Here is a 20,342-nt window from a genome sequence, read left to right as displayed (position 1 = left end):
ACCAAAATGTTAAAAGTGGCTTTCTTTGTCAGAGGTAAAGGAAGATGATGTTGCTTCTAATTTTCTTAATCTGTATTTTCTAATTTTTCCATAATAAAGGAAAATGTTACTTTTTTTAATTTTTTATAAACATATATTTTTATCCCTAGGGGTACAGGTCTGTGAATCGCCAGGTTTACACACTTCACAGCACTCACCATAGCACATACCCTCCCCAATGTCCATAACCCAACCACCCTTCTCCCAATCCCCTTCCCCCTAGCAACCCTCAGTTTGTTTTGTGAGATTAAGAGTCACTTATGGGGCTGCCTGGGTGGCTCAGTGGGTTAAGCCTCTGCCTTTGGCTCAGGTCCTGATCTCAGGGTCCTGGGATCGTGTCCCACATCGGGCTCTCTGCTAGGCGGGGAGCCTGCTTCCTCCTCTATCTCTACTTGTGATGTCTCTCTCTGTCAAATAAATAAAATCTTTAAATAAAAAAAAAAAAGTCACTTATGGTTTGTCTCCCTCCCAATCCCAAAGGAAAATGTTACTTTTTAAGAGAAATAGTTTTGCTAGTATGCACCCTTAAAATGATGTGAAGATAATGGCATCTCATCACTATGGTCTTCCTCCACAAAACCCATGGAAAAAATACAATCATAAAAGAAACATCAAATTCCAAGAGGGGTTTCCTACCAAATAACTTAACCAGTACTTCTCAAACTGTCAAGGTCATCAAAAACATGGAAAGTTAAGAGGAGCCTAAGGAAACATAACTCCTAAATGTAATGTGGTATCCTGGGTGTAATTCTAGAAAAGAAAAAGGACATCAGGCAAAAACTGAGGACATCTAAATAAACTATGGGCATTAGTTAATAATGTGTCAATATTAATTCATTAACTATAACAAAGGTTCCAGGCTGGTGCAAGACGTTAACAGAGGAAAATGGGTGCAGCGTATAGGGAAACTCTGTACTAATTTTTCTGGTAATCTGAAACTATTCTAAAAAACTAAAAGGTAGTTCTAAAAAAAGAAATAAATAATAGTATCTTGAGTTTAATTTTTACTGTTCTTCAGTTTCAGATGATTCCAAATGAAATATATACATATATATTATGTGTACACACACATATATACAGAGAGACAGAGGGAAAAGGAGAACAAAATATTAGGGTTTTTTAGACACTATATTATAAAAGGAGTTCCTTATAATACACTACATATTTACCAATATACACAACACCTGTATAGGACATTGATATGATATAAATATGTCTGTGTAGATCTCATCTACTTAAACCACTTCTATTTATACAGAAATAGTAATAGAAGATAAAAATATAATTCACAGAAATAGAATTATATAAAAAGTATAAAATCTATTACAATGCATCTTCCTGAGCTGTAAGATGTGGAAAACTTTTAGCAGAAGGCTTATTTTGCTCAACTAACAAATTAGGCACCCCTAATTTCTTTTCTTACTGAATGCTGACCACTGAAATAGCACATCATGTACTCCTAGAGGGAGCCAAGTCAGAGAGCAGAGAAAATGCTTGCTAAAATAATTTTCTCTTCTTTCCCAAAAGGGAAAAAGTCAGCAGTGGTGACCAGTCCTGCTGAGCCCTGTGGAAGTCAGTTCCCCTAAGTCCAAATAAACTGTAGTTCCTTATGAAGCCTGCTGAGAAGACCAAAGGGAAAAGGCATTCCACTTGTTAAATGTTTATTATTTGAGCTTCGCAGCCAACTATAATAAGGGAGAGGGGAAGCTGTCTGCAAGCTGCATGCAGATTTAGCTACTCAAATTCTATGAATGTGAAATAGAACACTGAGCCTAAACCCTTAAAATTTACTAGGCAGTAGCTTGAGGGAGGTGGTAGTTGAGAATAAAAGCTTGGAGCCGCTAATATTTGGGTCAGTGATTTGAAAGCAGCTCAAGTCAACAAAGAACCAAAATTCTCGACACTGGGAAAACTGTGGCTTCCTCTTGTTCTAAGAATCACAATCCAGCAGAGAAAAGGTACAAATCTCTTTTCTCCTACAAATAAATATTTTTGATCTACAAATAAATATTTTTACTTTTGCCTCAAAGCCAAACTCCTATCTATTAAACTGCTGGTGGGTGGGATGACTACAAACTAAACCTTTTTTCACTAATCCTGTGATTCAGAGGATGTCTTCTAGCTGAATCTCAATGACCACTCACTCTGTGCTGAGTTATTCTCCACTTTCCTAGCTGAATGAGGCAGAAATCCTTTTACTAAAATAGTGATATGATGTCTCAGGTTGGATATTTACAGGAATGTGCTTTATATTACTGTAGGATTTTGGCTATGAGTACTAATTAAATACAAAGGGCAGAAGAAGAATACATTTTAGCAGATATCATGATGAAATAAGTCTACTTGAAAAAATAAAATATATATGTATTATTTGTATATAACATATATGTATTATTTTCCAAATTCCCAGGCTAATTATAGCTCAAATTAAAATTAATAACAACCTGGATAAGAATGAAAGCTGGTGCAGCCACTCCAGAAAACAGTATGGAGTTTCCTCAAAAGTTAAAAATAGAGCTACCCTACGACCCAGCAATTGCACTACTGTGTATTTACCTCAAAGATACAAATGAAATGTAGTGATCCAAAGGGGCACCTGCACCCCAATGTTTATAGTAGCAGTGTCCACAATAGCCAAAATATGGAAAGAGCATAAATGTCCATCAATAGATGAATGGATAAAGATATGGTATATATATATACAGTAGAATATTGTGCAGCCATCAAAAAAAAAAATGAAATCTTGCCATTTGCAATGACATGGATGGATCTAGAGGGTATTATGCTAAATGAAATAAGTCAATCAGAGGAAGACAATTACCATATGATCTCGCTGATATGTGGAATTTGAGAAACAAGGCAGAGGATCATAGGGGAAGAGAGGAAACAATGAAACAAGATGAAACCAGAGAGGGAGACAAACCATAAGAGACTCTTAATCTCAGGAAACAACTGAGGGTTGCTGGAGGGGAGGTGGGTAGGAGGGATGGGGTGGTTAGGTGATGGACACGGGAGGGTATGTGCTATGGTGAGTGCTGTGAATTGTGCAAGACTGATGAATCACAGACCTGTACCCCTGAAACAAATAATACATTATATGTTAACAAAAAATAGAAAATAAATTAAAACAAACAAAAAAACAAAAACAACAACCTGGAGAAAAATCTTTGAGATGAACTAAATCTTTAATGCTCTAAAATACAAGACATAAGGAAGAATGAAGTTGAAAGTAAAAAGACTTGATTGTCATGTAAATATAAACCAACAGATTTACAGGACAGTGAAGTTTTGGGCTCCAGGACTGGTTCTCTGCTAATGGTCTCTCTTCCTGGGCAAAAGAGTTCAACCCTTTCAGCTCCAGTTTTCCCAACCCTAAAATGAAGATACAGATCTGAGGTTTCCCCAAGGTTGAGATGAGGATCAAAAACCTTTTACAAAGTGTATGTTGAATTAAAAGAGAATATGAAAACTGGATCAATGGTATATTTTAGCCAATCATCTACTAAATAATAATAGCAATATCAACAATTAAATGTCTGATACGTGTGGGGCACCTGGGGGCTCAGTCGGTTAGGTGTCCAACTCTTGATTTCGGCTCCAGTCATTATCTCAGGGTCCTGGGGTCCAGCTGCATCGGGCTCCATGCTCAGCAGGGAGTCTGTCTGAGATCCTATCTCTCCCTTTGACCCTTCCCCCGCTGCTTGCACACTCACTAATAATTTTTTTAATTAAAAATAAATGCCTAATATGTGCAAGAACATATTCTATGAGGTCCTTTATCTTTTAATCCTCATTTTAACCCCAAAGGACATCTATAATCTACTTAATAGAAAAAGCCTGATGAGAAAACAGGCTCAGAAAACCAAGAAACTTGCCCAGGATCACAAAGCTAGTGATGAATGGCGAAACTGCAAATCAAAACAAAATCTGGGTCTAAAAACCATGCTCTTTCCACTAGCCATTTAGAACTAATCCGGCATGAACAGGAAATAAGGCATTCACAGCAGTAAATTTTCCAGATAACTACCTTTTAACTTCAAAATTTTATATACATCCATCTAAAAAATATAATGCACCTTTTTTGCTTTAACTAACCAAAGATGATGGCTTTCTTCAAAACTCAGGAGTATGACCGCGGTCATTTTGAGGGAGATTACAGCTGCGGTTCCCATAGTTCTCTCCCTGCTAAGGCTGAGCTAGCGGGCTCAAACGCTGGCATTACCTCTCCCAAATCTCTACCCCAGCTACTGCACAGCCTGGAACTCAGAGAATTCATGGGATACACACAAATCTAAGTCAGTAAGGCCCTGGGTAAGAGCCTGCAGGAGGCTCCTGCTAAACACAGTGCCCATGCTAGTTGTGCTATTTGTGTTCTAGCTTCCTGCTGGGTTGTAGCTGTCATCTGTCAAAACGGACGTCCCGAAAGACCAACCCTCCAGATAAATGGAGCCTTACTGAACTGAATAAACACTTTGTTTCACAGTATTACCCGATCACTTTAGATTTCAATTTTCTCAATGTCATCTTACTGTTTTGAAAATGGAATCACAGAATTAAAATACCTCACTTCTAAAACCTATTGTAGAGCAAACCCTTCAGGAGATTCATACACTTGTATTTAGTTGCAGGACACCTGAAACACGGCAGGTAATAAACACTCTCCTGGAACAATGATGATGGTAAACTCAGTCTGAAACTACCGACTGGCCCGTGGGTGTGTGGCATTTGAATGCATTCAAGAAAGGCTCTCCTTGGCCTACATGCCAGCTCTGCCACACACCCACCCTTCATCCTTCTCCCACACCAGCAGAAGGAATGACTGGATAAACGCTTCTTCGTTCATCAGGGATAACGTGTAGCATGCAGCACTCAGCTGCTCACAAGTAGGTCTCCCTCTCCCTGCCCAGGCAAATGCAAACTCCCTGCCGGAAGGGAGACTTTCATCCTCATCTTCCGTACTCCACTCCCAGAGCCTTGGGTAGCACGTTCCAGACTGCGAGTACCTCAAGAGTGTACATCCTGTCCTTCATTCATCTACTAAGTATTTAATGGCACCAAAATGTGTTCCCTCTTCTACCACCTCACTCCCTGCAAGGGAGGAGAAGGCCCTCCCTTTCATGAGATTGCTGAAGTATCTGTGTTAAACAGCGGAATAAAAGACAGAATCTCTATTTTAAAAGTAAGGTCACAGGAAAGATCCTATGAAAAATAATGCTTGTTTTCTCACATGCCATTGATACACTGATAAATGCCATGTACCCGACTTCAACACAGTGTGAATAAAAATATGTCCTTGCCTTAATAATAAAAGATATATAACCTCAGTCATAGAATTTACTCTGTATATTTTAACTGTAACTTCATCATTTTTACCTTACTGAAACTGATGTGCCTACCGGTACCAAAGATAGTACAATATCAATAGTTGAGGTTTCGTTCATTTTGATTTCAGACATTTACACTTCATTAGAAATATCTAAAAACTTCTGTCCCATATTCAAGTCCCCCTAGTCAGCTCATCATGTCATGCCTGGTGTCACTTATTTACATGTATCGTCAGTACTATTAATGTAGGTTCTTCTATAGTAAATGATTTTCTTAATACCTCTTCACTTTGGATTTTTTCCAGTTGACACTTTTAATACCCAAATCCACATATGATTCAGTGAGTTCTATATTTAATTCTCCTTCTGAGTCACTTGGAAGTATTCCTAATTTTGCAGCAGATTCATAGAGAGAAATTTCATCTTTCAGTTCTGCTAATTCTTCCTGAAACAAAAAATTATTGAAAATTATTTTCTTACCTGAAAGAATCAGTCATTCATCTATGCTTCGAAATTCATTTTAATGATCAGCAGAAATGCTTCTTCACATACACTAAAAATAACTTTAAAATAATGCTGCTATGAACACAGGTGTAAAACTAATATATACATTAATAACTTTAGAGGTATATATACACAGAGAGATATATATAACTTTAGAAAGGCCAGCACACATTGGTTTTCAAGTAAACTGAATGAACAAATGAATAAATGAAGAAGAAAGCAAATGTAAGGAGCTTCTCTCACCCCTCCCTCGCTTACGTTCTGTCCTCCACAAAAAGTGTCCCTTGAGCTGAGAAATTGACGGCAGCACTTTTTAGCATCCTAGAGGACAGAGTGGACTGGTTTGCCAAGAACGTGTTGTACTTTAGTCTGCTGGTGGGAAAAGGCAGAATGTGTCTTTCCAGCAGAGCTAACACTGGAATTCATCCTCCAGTGGAAAATGTAAGTAGCGCTGGAGGAGGAGGTGAGAGAGCTGCAGCGAAACTGCAGGTCCCGCACACCTGTACATGTACTTATCTCCGGGATACACCCAAAAATGAAAGGACACGCCACGTGAAGGAGGCTACAGGCAGCCTGGGGGCAGGGGGCGGTGCCCTGGCTCTGCAGTCAAGAAGGACCAGGGCTTGACTACCTAACTGTGTGGGTGAGACTGCGAACAACTCTCAGTGTCTGGTCTGGAGATGGTCCAACTACCTCCTTTATAGAGAAATCCAAGTTTCAGAAAAGTGAAGTAAGCACTGCCTAATTCAGTTACCCACAGAGTCTCTTCCAAGTGGCAACACTCACTTGCAAAGCCTTGTTCATGTTTTCACTCATAGCATGTGCTTTCTGTGCTTGCTGCAGCTGGAACCGTAGCTGAGCCACCTCCTGTACGGAGCCTGTGGGGGAAAAAAATCACAGAGTACACCACAAGTAAAGGGACAAAGTACCCACGATGTTCAGAAGACCTTGAATCCACTGAGGCTATGAAGGTGGAGCTCTGATTTATTACCTTTCTAGGAGCACAAAGGTGTAGCCACTGGGACCCAGAAGGCAGAGGTCCAGACATTTCCAAGACATGTCCACACACTTATGGCTGCTCTTATGTCCCTGGGAGGTTGAAGACTTGGGACTACTGTGACCTTGCGATGAATCAAATCAGCCACGTCTACAGACCTTAATACTCCACGAGTCCTTTACCAGGAGCATAACGTTCCAACTCATAGAAAGCCAAAGCAAAAATTCTTTGGAACCCATTTCTACCCTCTAATAAGAAAACTACATCTTGCTGCCTTTAGCTTCTTTCGAAATGCTTTTATTTCCACCACCCCCACCTCCACATGTGAAAAAACCATATTCGGGCCATGCTTCGGAAACTTCGGTAACCTAATGTTTTAAATGTACTAGGGGAGGCTCCCATTTAAAAGGAACTTTATGGGGCCTTCTCAAAAGAAAATGAGCATCTGGGAAATGGTTAAGCAGAGTAATGATGGCATATTATGCAACGAAAGAAAATAGTATTTTCAAACCCTTTAGTGGCAAGGAGAAAAGCTCACTAAATAATACCATGTGAAACAAACGGATACAAAACTGAAGAGGGAGTGGGGGCCCAAACGGTATAAGCCAAATTTTGCCCCTACCAAAATCCCTGCACATACATATTTTGACAGCCTTTGACTTCAGCACCTTCAGATTCTGAGTAAGTGACTCTGATACACATTGTACCAACAGTCTGAATAGGCTTTACGTGCCAAAGCGTGACTTTCATATGTCGGGTCCTGAAGAACCACTGAGCTATTTCCACAGCAGGAGCTACTCACCAGCACCCAGGGCAGTTTTGTCGGTGGGACAGTTTGCATAAACATGTGATTATTTTATTGCCTTTTACTCTAATGTCATTCTATAAAAACAGATAAGAAAAGTACTGCTGAAACTAATGATGAACAATGTAGGTCATAAACTTAATACCATGGAAACCACATGAGAAATCTTAAGCATGACAAAAATAGAACTCCCTAGCTTCAACTGACCAGGTTAAGTGCGAGAGGGGAAAAAAAAAAAAATTAAAGAAGTTTCATAAAACAATAGAAACACATGATCAGACTGATGATGTTAAAAAGCAAAATATAATGGGATTTCATAATCATTTTTACTTCCCAGGGATAGAACCCACCTTCTAACATACATTTTATTGTTCAAATTTTGCACATTCAGCTTTGGTATGTTTTCAAAAATGTATTATGTGCAGAAGCAGGGAATTACCTAAGTGTATGTGTTCAATTTCACTTGAGGGCAATGCATTCAAACATTAAAAAGTTACCTCTGTGTCACAGGATTATTGGTTATTTTTATTTGCTACTTTGTACTTGTTTATGTTCTCTACATTATCTAATGAAAACACATTATACCTTTATACATATATACTAGTAATGTTTAAAAAATTGTCACTGATGATCTTTTCTGTCTTTTCTGGATTTTAATAATTCACAGATCCTACTGTGTTCTCTCTGCATATTATACTAGTCACCTGGGGAGACAAGGGTTCATCCTGGACACCCACCTGAGTGCAAGAAGTTGGCACACTGCTTCTGACTCTCCTCTAGACTTCTCGTCAATCTGTTAATGATCTCAGTCTTTTCTAATTTCATTGCTTCTTGATTCCTTTCCAGTTCTTTCACTTGATCTTTCAAATGACAACAAATATCTTCCTAAGTAGAAAAAGTATTCAAGAAGTCATTTTCATGATCAGTTATTAAATACTAAACTAACAAAATACATAATTGGATTTTAGCTCAAACATAAAATCACGGAGCAGCATCACCTCTTTTTCAAGGTTAAGTGCACAGGACGGGAAGTTAGAACAAATTTTTATGATCTTGGGGGAGTCATCAACTTCTCCATCTGTTTTTCCTTTTATAATTATGCTAATAAAGGTTAAATTCAATGATTTCTGAAGTCCTTTCTGTTCTACAATCACAAGACATCGATATTCTAAAACTAGATTCGATTCAGGCCAAAGAAAATGTATTATACCTACCTCTATCTGCATGTTACACTGTCAGTCTAAGTGTATGTATATACATTTAGGCAGACCACTTTGAACCATGGAACCTATATCCCAAGATAGCAAGGATTCAGATAAATACATGGAAACTCACTTATTCTGAAGAGCCAAAAGCTCATTCTACTCTGAGCAGCCAAAAATAATCTCTCCCTCCTCTGAACTTCTTTTATACTTAATCTGTCTCTCTTATTTTTCTACCTTTTACATGTCTTATTTTTCTTAATAAAGTCTCCTTGAAGGTACCTATGCAGTGCCTTATACACAGTGAGCATTATAAAAACAAACAAACAACCCTTTAAAAATGAATGACAGAGAAAACCAGACAGGATATATGTGTATGTGTATGTGTGTGCACGCACTTGTGCACGCACACATGCATACATTCATGTGTGTAACTGTATGGGGATATATAGAAAAATAGGGAGCATGTATATAATATATTCAAATTTCTTCAAAAAGAAAAATGTGTTTAGGAGTAATAAGCCATGCTAGTCCCAAGCCTATATAGAAGAAATCATCCCTTCTCATTCACGAAAGACTACACATGGAAATGCCTGGGTGACTCAGTGGTTAAGCATCTACCTTCAGCTCAGGTCATGATCCCAGGGTCCTGGGATCGAGAGCCCCACGTCAGGCTTCCTGTTTCTCCCTCCCCCACTCCCCCTGCTTGTTTCCTTCTCTTGCTGTGTCTCTCTCCATCAAATAAATAAATAAAAATCTTAAAAAAAAAAAACCCAAAAAACAAAAAAGACTACACAGGCTGAATTGCAGAGCATGAGACAGGCAGGAGTAAGTTAACTGGCTGAAGTTACCTGAAAAAGCCTCAAGAAAATAAGTATTAAGAATATCAAGGGAGGGTTTTGAAGCAAAGAGAAGGCATTTGCGACCTGATCCATAGGATAACCTAAAGCCCAATAATGCTTTAAGGATAGTAACATAAGGTACACCTCATAAGGATACTGACAGCATCACTAAGCAGAGGAAAGGGACTCTGAAGTCTCCTATTTTAGTTAAAAAATTCGTGTGAATTTTGCATTCTATTTCATAATGTAGTCATGTTTGCTTTAAATTTTTTCTACCAAATTTCTGAGCAAAATGAAGCTTCTGGAAACTGCTCCATGTTTATTCAACAGTGCAAACCTCTTGGCACATTGCTGCGGATTCCCAAGCCAGCTTGAAAAGCATGGTCCTAAAGCGCCAAAATAACACGGCAAACACAATGAATGGGCTAACATTAACAACAGCGTGAATGTATGTGTGAGAAGGGGTGGGGAGACAATATTTATGGGCTGGGGAGGCCACATTTATGGGCTGGGGAGGCCGTAATACTTTTATAAGAGACTAAGAACTGGCAAAAAGAAAGTTCAAGAAAAAGTAGATATGAAAAACACATGAAGAGAAGGTCGATGGTGGCAATACCTTGACTAAATGCAACAATCAACTGAACCATGTTGTTTCCTATTGACAAGTTCAGGGAAACCAATTACACTCAAATTTGCTCAGTTTCAATACCATGGTACACTAACTACATCAAACTAATGATGTACTGTATGGTGACTAACATAATAAAAAAATAAAAACAATTAGAAGACCCTCAAAAATGAATAAACAAAATGAGTCATTCCTTCTTTTCTATGGGTAGCTTGAGTGAGAACATGCAGTTCAAGATGGTTAAAGGCTGAAGCTTTAAGACTCAACAAGCAGCAATGTCCACAATAGCCCAACTGTGGCAGGGGCTGAGATGCCCTTCAACAGATGAATAGATAAAGAAGATGTGGTCCATACATACAATGGAATATCACTCAGCCATCAGAAAGGATGAATACCCACCATTTGCATCCACATGGATGGAACTGGAGGGGATTATGTTAAATGAAGTTAAGTCAAGAAGAGAAAGACAGTTACCATATGGTTTCACTCACATGTGGAACATAAGCAATAGCATGGAGGACATAGGGGAAGGGAAGGAAATCCAAAGGGGAAAATCAGAGAGGGAGATGAACCATGAGAAACTATGGACCCCAAGAAACTATGTGGGGGTTTCAGATGGGAGGTGGGTGGGGATGAGGGGAAATAGGGTGATGGGTATTGAGGAGGGTACGTGTTATGATGAGCACTGGGTGTTATACTTAACCAATGAATCAGTGAACACTACATCAAAAACTAATTATGTACAAAACAGTGGCTAACTGAATGTAATAAAAATATGAAAAAAAAAAAACTGAGCAAGACAAGTGTGATGACAGAGATAATAGCTGAATCTATGGGAGCAAATAGAATTGAACAGATTTTTAGAGCACAGAGACATGAGTATTATGCCACACAAAGGTCTGTGGTAATCTCTTAGCCAAGAGAAGGTATTTCAACTGGAGCCTTTAAATATAAGGTTAAAGGAAAGTTAGAAAGTAGACCAGGCAAAAGTTATGACATAGAAACCAAAGTCCATGACTTCACCCAAAGCTGCAGATTTCAAGAAGATCAGAGTGAAGAAAGATTTTATACCATCAAGGAGATAATCAGAGATCTTAACCTGACATTCAGAGACCTCAGAACATGACACTCCCAAGAATGGGAGACAGAAGACAGGAGAGTCCAGGAGATGGTTTGCTATAAGAGAGTTCTGTCACTGAAGGAACACGAGCTCCAAGAAGTTTCGGCTGAGTATAACAATATGATTAGTTTACAACTGTAGTCCTTTCCCACTGAGAAACTTACTCAAGTTCATCTACTAAATTATCCAGTCATTTGTACCTTGCTACTATTTTCCAAGAATTCTTTTAGTTGTCTTGGTACTGTGCTGAATGGAACATAAGAAAAGGTTTGTCTGAAAGGGAAATACTTTATAAAGTATATCCCTCTTCAATAACTTTATAAAGAAAAAGAGGGCAAGGGGCAAAATGCAGAATGTATGTATGGTTACCAGCTACTCTAAGAAATCAACCCTCTCTGTATAGAATATTCATACCTTTTTTCTGATTATAGGCAGGCAACTCCCTAGCTCCTGGTTGATCTAATTTATAGCGGCTTTCTAACCAGGAATCTCAATTTGGATTCTAAGATAGTATGGATTGTCTTTTTATTAAAAATACTGTTGAGCCAACTGATCCCAAATTGTCAGCACAAAAGAAATACCCTAAGAAACATTCCCAAGAGGAAAAACTATAAGCACTTCGGAATCATCACTTTGCAGAGCAGCTATGCAATTACATCCAGAGGGCTAACATCAATCTTACGATATGTTTAAAAAAAATAAAATCATTCACAGAATGTAACAGTAGAAAAGACATCAGTCAACACCTTCAATCTGTGGTTCAGGAATCTGAAACACAGCACAAAATCAAGGCTTTGTTCTGTGTTCTAGTCCAAGGTCCTTTTATTGGGGATGGGGGGAGGGGTAGTGGTGAAAACAGAATGGAGTGGGCACAGGGATTGAACACAGCAAGAATTTCTTTCAGCCCTCCCCTGTGTAATGTGCCAAAGTCAGCAGAGAATGGAGAGATCCTCTACCCTGCAAGGAAAAGCCACCAGACTCCACCCCTCTTGTCATCCAAAAAGGACCACTGTCCAAGTCCAACTAACTTTAATGCTACTATACCAACATAGCCAAAATAAATAAAACTGTATCTCAGATGTCATTTGTTTAAATACTGAAGATTTTTTCAATAATTTGGCATAGCTTTTGTCTTTCCGCACATAGCCTCCACACCAATCAAACTCACAATATTTTTCTATACAAAAAGTATATTTAAGAAAATAAATCTCATAACTCATATAAATATATATAAAAATAAGATGGAATACAATTATTACTGGTAATAATGCAGTACTTATGTACCTAATCTTAGGTACTTCTACCTAAAATATGGAAAAATTTAGTCAGCTATTATAAATAAAAAATAGCAACACAAATCAGGATGAATTTTAAGTGTGGTAGGATGTGCCATACCCTCCCATTTTATTTTTTTGCTCTTCTTCCCTAGGGTTAAATTAATTTTAAAATTACATGAAGTAAATTACACTCTGAAATTTTACTCATTCAAGTGGTTACCTGGGGTTTGGAACACAAGCAAACTCACCACCTGACTCCCCGTCATCTTCTATTTTATTCTCTTTGGGGCAGAAATAATACAGACTGTGAGAGATGCTCAAGTTTCACATCTCGGCGATTTTAGATCAGACTTTCATCCTTATGTTATTACACTATTCTCAAAAATTAACTCTTCTCCCAAGAACCACTTATACACAATATTTACTGACAGGTAAATTACTCAAGAAAGACTTTCTACTGTTTAAGCTCCCAGGACAACCTCTCAAGTTCACTCCAGCTCCCAGAACACTCACTCTTTTCGGTATGGATTTGCTCTAGGGCAACAACAACAATATGTGTAAATACTGTACAAATACAGGACTAGTAATGTGAGAACTGAGAAAGTACTAACCAATTCTATTAGGGAGAGAATTTCCAAAATTAAGCCTTCAGGACATATTCATTGATGAAAAATCATTGGCTTTTAAGTTTTACTTATAAACACCTACTGCAAACATCCAAAATTTTCACATGAGGAACCACAAAATATCAGTTACAAAAAATAGCCAGCCTTCCTCATTTATAACAGTTGCTTATGTGAAAGCCTCCTAACCTGTTCCTTAAGGGCAATAACTGTAGAATCCAGCTTCCTTTGTAAGGACACCACTTGCTCTTCGTGCTTCTTCGTGAGGCCCATCACGATGCTCTCATGCTGCTCTCTAGCACGCTGAAGGGATTCCGAGTGATGGAGGTCTAGCAGCTGCTGCTTCAGGCTCTCCAGAGCCATTTCAGTTGTCCTGGACTTCTTAATCATCTAGCGGATATACACAAGAGAGCCATGTTTGCAGTACTTTAACTCTGTCCTCTCTTCATAGATTGTAATGCCAAAAATCAACCATCCTTCAAGAAGAATGGTCAAGAAAGGGTCTCCCTATGGTGGGGCAGATTTAGTTCCTTAGGACTTCCCTAGCTGGAACCCACCAGGCCATTACCATTTTACCTTATACCCCCCACTCCTAAAAAATGTTTCCAGTTGCTGGAAACATTCACTGAGAAAAAGAACCTATAGTTACCTGAGGAGAGTGATAGAGGATTTTGCTCAGCATAATGGCAATGTGGGTACCAGACAAGGCATTTGCTGCTACAATAGTGGTCCCAGCACTGTTTGCATTGCTCTGTGAACCAAGTGTGAGGGGCAAGCCAATTGCTGGGTCACAGAAAAATGACAACCATTTCTTGAAAGACTAATGAAAACTGTCAATGACCATTTGTTAAAAACAAAGTTTTGAATCTCTACAGTTTTGGAAAAAACAATGGTGTACCAGGCTAAACAACGGTTCCCAAAAGAGGGCCTTATCCTAATCCCTAAACCCTGTGAATATGTTATGTCACATGGCAAGGGAAAAGTAAGGCTGTAGACCAAATTAAAATTGCTATTCAGATGACCTTAAATTAAAAATGATTATCCTGGATTATCTGGGTGGGCCCAATGTTTCAAGAAAGGTCCTTAAATGAGGAAAACTGAGGCAGAAAAATCAGAACCAGTGACTTCTGGCTCTGAAGATGAAAATGGGCCATAAGCCAAGGAATGCCGGTGGCCTCCAGGAGCTAGAAATAGAAAAGGCAAGAAAATGGATTCTTCCTTAGAGCCTCTGAAAAGCAACAAATCCCTGCTGACAGCTTGATTTTCACCCGGTGAGACCCATGTCAGACTTCCAGCCTCTAGAACAGTAAGATAATATGCATTGTTTCAAGCCATTAAGTTTATGCTAACAATAGAAAATTAGTACATGTGGTGATTCTGTTGCTTTTATGTTTTCATTTATGCTGTATTTTTTTATACATGCAATTTTTAATTTATAAAAAGATTTAAAAGTTATAACATTTTACTATATAAAAGCAATTCAACTTTTTATAAGAACTATCAATTTTCAGAAAGTTAAAAATGCTAACAGTCTTTTACACAAAAAATTAAAATTTCAAATGAGGCTTATTCTTCCTTTCTGTTACAGAGATTGACCATTTATTCCAATACTGTTTAAAGCGCTTATGACAGTTATTCATTTGCTCAATAAAGAATGGGACTACTTTGTACCAGGCAGGCTTCTAAAAACTTAAGGACATGATGACAGGACAGGCAAGGTCCAAGCTCTTGCTACTTTCTGGTGGAAAGAGACAAACAATAACAAGTAAACAAAGAGATCGTTTCAGATCGTTTTAAAACAGAATAACAGGATATGGAATGATGAAGGAGAGTAGGGATATGGAGCTATGGGCTACTCTAGATATAACGTGGCTTGTTTTAGCTGACACCCAAAGGATAAGGAGCCAGCTATGAGACAGCATTGTTTAAATTCTTTCATAGAACCATCCTCAGAACTAGCCACACATCTCCAAAACCAACCTCACAACTTTATAGGCACTTTTAATTTTAACCACCTTCCTTCCCCCCACCTCCAGAACAGTATCTCTCTCATGAGTCACCCCCACCAGCCTTCGCTACCAATGACTTATGACCATTTCCAACCATTAAATGGCTATCTATCTCATTAATCAAAGAATGTACCACTTTTTTTTTTTAATTTTATTTTTAACTAACCTCTATACCCAATGTGGGGATTGAACCCACAACCCCCAGATCAAGTCACACATTCCACCAACTGAGCCAGCCAGGCTCCCTTGTGCCACCACTTTAAAGGCAAGTCTACCGGGGTCAGGAAATTCAGGCGCTGCTGTTTTGTCAATAACTGGCTTCGTAACCTTGGGCAATTTTGACTTCTCCAAAACTTGATTAATTCATCGATAAAATAGTAAACACAATGCCTCATGCCTCACTAATCAAAATCCCAACAAGATTTTTTACAAACATAAAAAGTTGATATGCAAAATCTAGAAAAGAAAATGTGAAAAAGAGCTACAAATTTTTTAAGAATACTAGTTTGTTCACCACATTTTAAAACACACCATAAAACCATAGTTGTGCCAGTATCAGAGCAAGAATAGAGAAATACATAAGACAAAATATGTACAGGTTACATCAGTTTTCAACAGCATTCACTCAACCTGTACTGACCTCCTATTGTGTGCCAGAAGGCAGGGAAGACTTAGGAAAAGAAAACCCACCAGCAGGGCGTGTTAATCAACTAGCAGTTTGCTGAGGAAAGCACCTTCCAGAGAGAAGGAATGGCATATACAAGTACATAAAAGCAACACATGCACTATTGAGTTTGAGAAGAATAAGGAAAGAGGTAGGCAAGGATCTGATGGCCATTTCCATGCCATACTTCATCCCACAAGTAAAGTGGGGTCAGGCCTTAAGCAAGGGAAAAACAATCAGGATTTTAGAAAGACTGGCCAAGAGAGGATTTGCAGAAGGGGTAAAAGCCTAGAGACTAGGGACACCTGGATGACTCATGGGTTAAGTGCCCGACTCTCGATTTCAGCTCAGGTCGCAATCTCAAAGGGTCATGAAATCAACCCTCGCATTGGGCTCCACACTGGGCATGGAGCCTGCTTAAGATTCTCTTTCTCCAGCAACCTCTGCCCCTCCTCCCACTCTTACACCCCCCACTCCTTAAAAAAAAGACTAGAGACTAGTTAAGATACTTTTGCAACTAATGGTAAAATCCTGAATCAGGGACATGGTGACAGAAATGTGGAGACTCAACAGAAGGTAGAGGCTGACTGGATGAGAGGGAACAGAGGAGCTGTGCAGATGTTTATCTGGTAAACAGATGACTGGGTATATGAGAGCATCGTCCCTCCAAGGTCAGGGAAACCAAAGCAGGCTGACGCTGGAAGAAGATATAAACTGCAAAGTTCTGCTAAGGTTAGCCCCACATTACCAAAAGTTAAGTAAAGTTTTCACTGTAATGAATAATCTTTTACCACAAATAATCACGATAAAATATTTACCTGTTCCTCGTTCACTTTTAATGCTTGTATTTGGGTCTCCAGTGTTTTTATTTGTGCTTCAAGCTGTATCTCTCTTTCTTTTCCATTCTGAAAGAGTTTCTGTGATTCTCGGAGGCTGAGGGTCAAACCATCCTTTTCATCTACAACATTAAAAATTATTATATAAATAACTTACTGTGCAGGGACCCTTATTTTCACAATCTCTTATCAAATATCAGGTTGGTATCATATGAATGTTCAGTTCAATTCAGATAGTAAACTTCAGTTGATTTAGAGAAAACCAGGAAAGTTCCAAAAAAGAATGCCTCAGTGGCACCAAAAAATTGAGAAAATCAGAACCACTTCTCTCAAAAATATTACTGTATCCTTTTGAGGACCACAAAATTTCCTAACAATGGTTTCAGCATTTGTTTACTTGAGAAGTTACATAGATGGGACAAATCCCTGCTAATCAAAGAAGGAATCTGAAGACTATTTGTTTTTCATACGCACTTGCAATGAACTTTAACATTCACCTAATCTTAAATTCTTTCCACATACTTTATAGTAACAGTTTACAAGTTCTTCTCTCAAAATAAATTTTATAAACATTACAGAAAGAGATCTTTTCACTATTAATTAAGTTTGAAACAAGCTAGAGTTCAGTCACAAAATTATTCTACAAATGAAAATTTCACCATTGACCAAAACTACAGAATGCATGAAGAGTAAACAATTATAACTTGAAACTGTTTTCCTCTATGTGCCTCTCTCAGTAATGGCACTATTTTTCTCCTTGACACACCAAAAGGAGTTTGAGATCACAAACTCTTACTTGGATTAAAATCTTATTTTAATCTGTAGGCTTAGAAAATGTATTGCAAACTAAACACAAGTCTCTCTGGGAATTGGAATACTTCATCCAAGGTAAACTGCATATGGAATCAACAACTTATTAGGACAGAACGCTATCAGCATAGTTAAATAACGTTCACTGATTCTAACAGCCCAACAGAAGAGAATGAGAAAGCGAGGACCTCAAAATAGAATGTCCTGGTGAGAAATAATCCAAGGCAAGGTGTCAAAATCCTGGGTTTTTGTTCCATTCTGACTCATTAGGAGCCCTTTGACCAAGCGCATCCACTCTCCAAGCTTCATATTTAAAATAAGCTGTTAGAAACAAGATGTCTAGCTTTAGTGTACCTCATAAATGACAGCACCCAACAGGTGTCATCTTACCTTTGATTATCAGAAGCTGGTGATTCAGATATCTAATTTGATGCTCACTTTCATTTAACTTTTCAACTAAATTGTCTAGTTGTCTCTCTTTTGCTTTGTTAAGAACCTGAAGTTGGATAATCTGCATATTTTCTGCAGCATCTGCATTAAAATTAGAGATAATTTATTAGATAAAAACATACCTACATGTAAATTTGTGGATACAACTCATTAGTATCATGAAATCAATTCAGTGAATTTTGATTACTATTTTTTAAAAAAATAAGACAGTATATCCGAGTGCATCATGGAGTATGAATAATGATTATTTTGTGAAATGTGTTCTCATTACGTATACTTATTTACATAGGTAAATATTATAAGACCTCATCACAATGTAAAAAAGGTACTTTTTACTGTGGTCACTGCCAGAAAAGTTTAAGAAGTCACTGGTCTAGAGTATAACCCTGAGTCACACTACCATTTTGTCTAATTAAAAATAAGCACATACCAATTACAATGGAACAGAGTTCTATGTTCTCATAAAATTGAAAAAAGAAAACTACATCAGATTCTATAAAGCCAATTTTAAAGGAAATTTCTAGGCACTCTTCTCAAAGTGTTTTATCTTAAACAGGAATGGGAATTACATCGTATTCACATTCATGCTAGCACATAACTGCTGCACTAATAAATCAATGAAGAGATGAATAAAGAATTTTGAGGTCTTCCTTCAGAAATGATTAAAGTCACTTTAGGGACCACTTAAAAATGACTGGGGGGAAAAAGAGAAAAAGTGATGTGTAGGAGGAGGATAGTGCTTCAACCACAAAACGACAAATATTTTTCTTCATTTTCTTCTAGAACGATACTTCTACTTGCCAACAAACAAAACAATCTTCTTTTTAAAAAAGAGATAAGGCTGAGACCTGAAGACTGAAAACTTTGTTACAGGTCAACTTAGAACAGGGTTAACTCAAGAATGAGCAGTCTACAGGCCACACCTCTCCCCAGTCATTTTTTTTTTAACTACTGTGGCTAAGAAGCTAAAATCACTAAAATTCAGCACTACTGTACCATTAAGTTACCTAATTAACTTCCAAATGTTTAATTTAGGCAAATGTGTAACTTAAACAAAAAATAAATCAACTGTGTTTTATCAAAACACAGACTCTTAAGAGAGTCACGTAGGTTATCTACACAGAAAGACCAGACATACAAACATCACTGAACACAGTAGAACTGAAAGAGCAAATACCAAGATATCAGGCCACTGGTGTGATGCTTATTAACTCAGCCTAAAATCAGTTATGCCACCCATGCTGTCCACCCCCTCACCTCATTGCATAAAACCTCCTGAACAAAGAGAGGCGACCCTGATTTGCTGTCAACTCCTTGCGGGGAAGTGAGGTCTGGCCTCCCCCATAGCTCTCCTGCAGCCCACGTGTGTGTGTGTTATGTCACAAGCAGTGCTCTGAAGTTAGGGCGGGCAGCCCAGTCTTCTAGGTGGAGCCCAGCAAGCCCAGAACAGCCAATGACATACCCCCCTGCTTCTTAAATGTGAAACAAACCACCACCTTGCTGTCACACTCTAGAGTCACCCAGGCTCTTCAATATGCACAATAACTGGAAGCGATTTCACATGCTGGAGAGTAGGACAACAAAAGTTAAATGTAGGAAACACTCATTCAGGTCAGTCACAGCCTAAGTTCTGGCTTTTGATTTTGGGTGTTTCATCTCCTCCCAACTCTCCAGTAACATTTCTCTCGTTCTCATATTTATACATGTGGCATATAAAGGGAATTTTTTTCGTAAATGCCACATGACTAAACCCGAGATAACCCTAGTTTAAATTCTGGATATTAAGTACTGCATATCAGAGTTACCTAATTACTACACTAAAAGTCTAAAAATTAAAAGAAAACCTTAAGATGATAACGGCTAACTTACTGAATTACATTTCTATATAGTAATAAAAAAATCTAAGTTTCAAGAGAAAACTCAATTTCATTTTCCAAATTAGACTTCAGTAAGAAAAACATGTATCTAATGAAAAGTCTTAAACAACTAGAACAACTGAAATATGCAGCTGAGAAGAACTATTAATGTTTTATTATGGTAAGTTTCAAATATATAAGGTAGAGAGTAGAGTGGCAATGAACCCCATAAACCCACCACCCAGAATCAGTAACTACAAACTCATGGTCAGTCTTGCTTTATCTAGATCTCCACCTAACATTACCCCCAACAACATATTATTTAAAGTAAATCCATGACTCCATATCAGTTTATT

At 38.1% G+C, this 20,342-nt stretch overlaps 1 protein-coding gene across 3 annotated transcripts in view; it reads right to left on the bottom strand.

The window, feature by feature from the left end:
* CEP152 (centrosomal protein 152) overlaps positions 1-20,342 on the bottom strand; it is a 95,104-nt gene that overhangs the window by 57,906 nt on the left and 16,856 nt on the right. For all 3 annotated transcript variants that reach the window (XM_032856554.1, XM_032856556.1, XM_032856555.1), the window contains exons 7-12: positions 18,071-18,211; positions 16,853-16,992; positions 13,551-13,751; positions 8,407-8,554; positions 6,654-6,745; positions 5,645-5,808 (exon numbers count right to left, since the gene is read on the bottom strand). In XM_032856554.1, the coding sequence (XP_032712445.1) occupies positions 5,645-5,808; positions 6,654-6,745; positions 8,407-8,554; positions 13,551-13,751; positions 16,853-16,992; positions 18,071-18,211 (886 nt within the window). The remainder of the gene's footprint in view (positions 1-5,644; positions 5,809-6,653; positions 6,746-8,406; positions 8,555-13,550; positions 13,752-16,852; positions 16,993-18,070; positions 18,212-20,342) is intronic.

Source organism: Lontra canadensis, unplaced genomic scaffold (assembly GCF_010015895.1).
Source record: "Lontra canadensis isolate GAN:19392208 unplaced genomic scaffold, GSC_riverotter_1.0 scaffold12, whole genome shotgun sequence".
NCBI lineage: Eukaryota > Metazoa > Chordata > Mammalia > Carnivora > Mustelidae > Lontra > Lontra canadensis.
The sequence above is the reverse complement of the archived record's forward strand: the minus strand, read 5'-3'. Positions and strand labels throughout refer to the sequence as shown.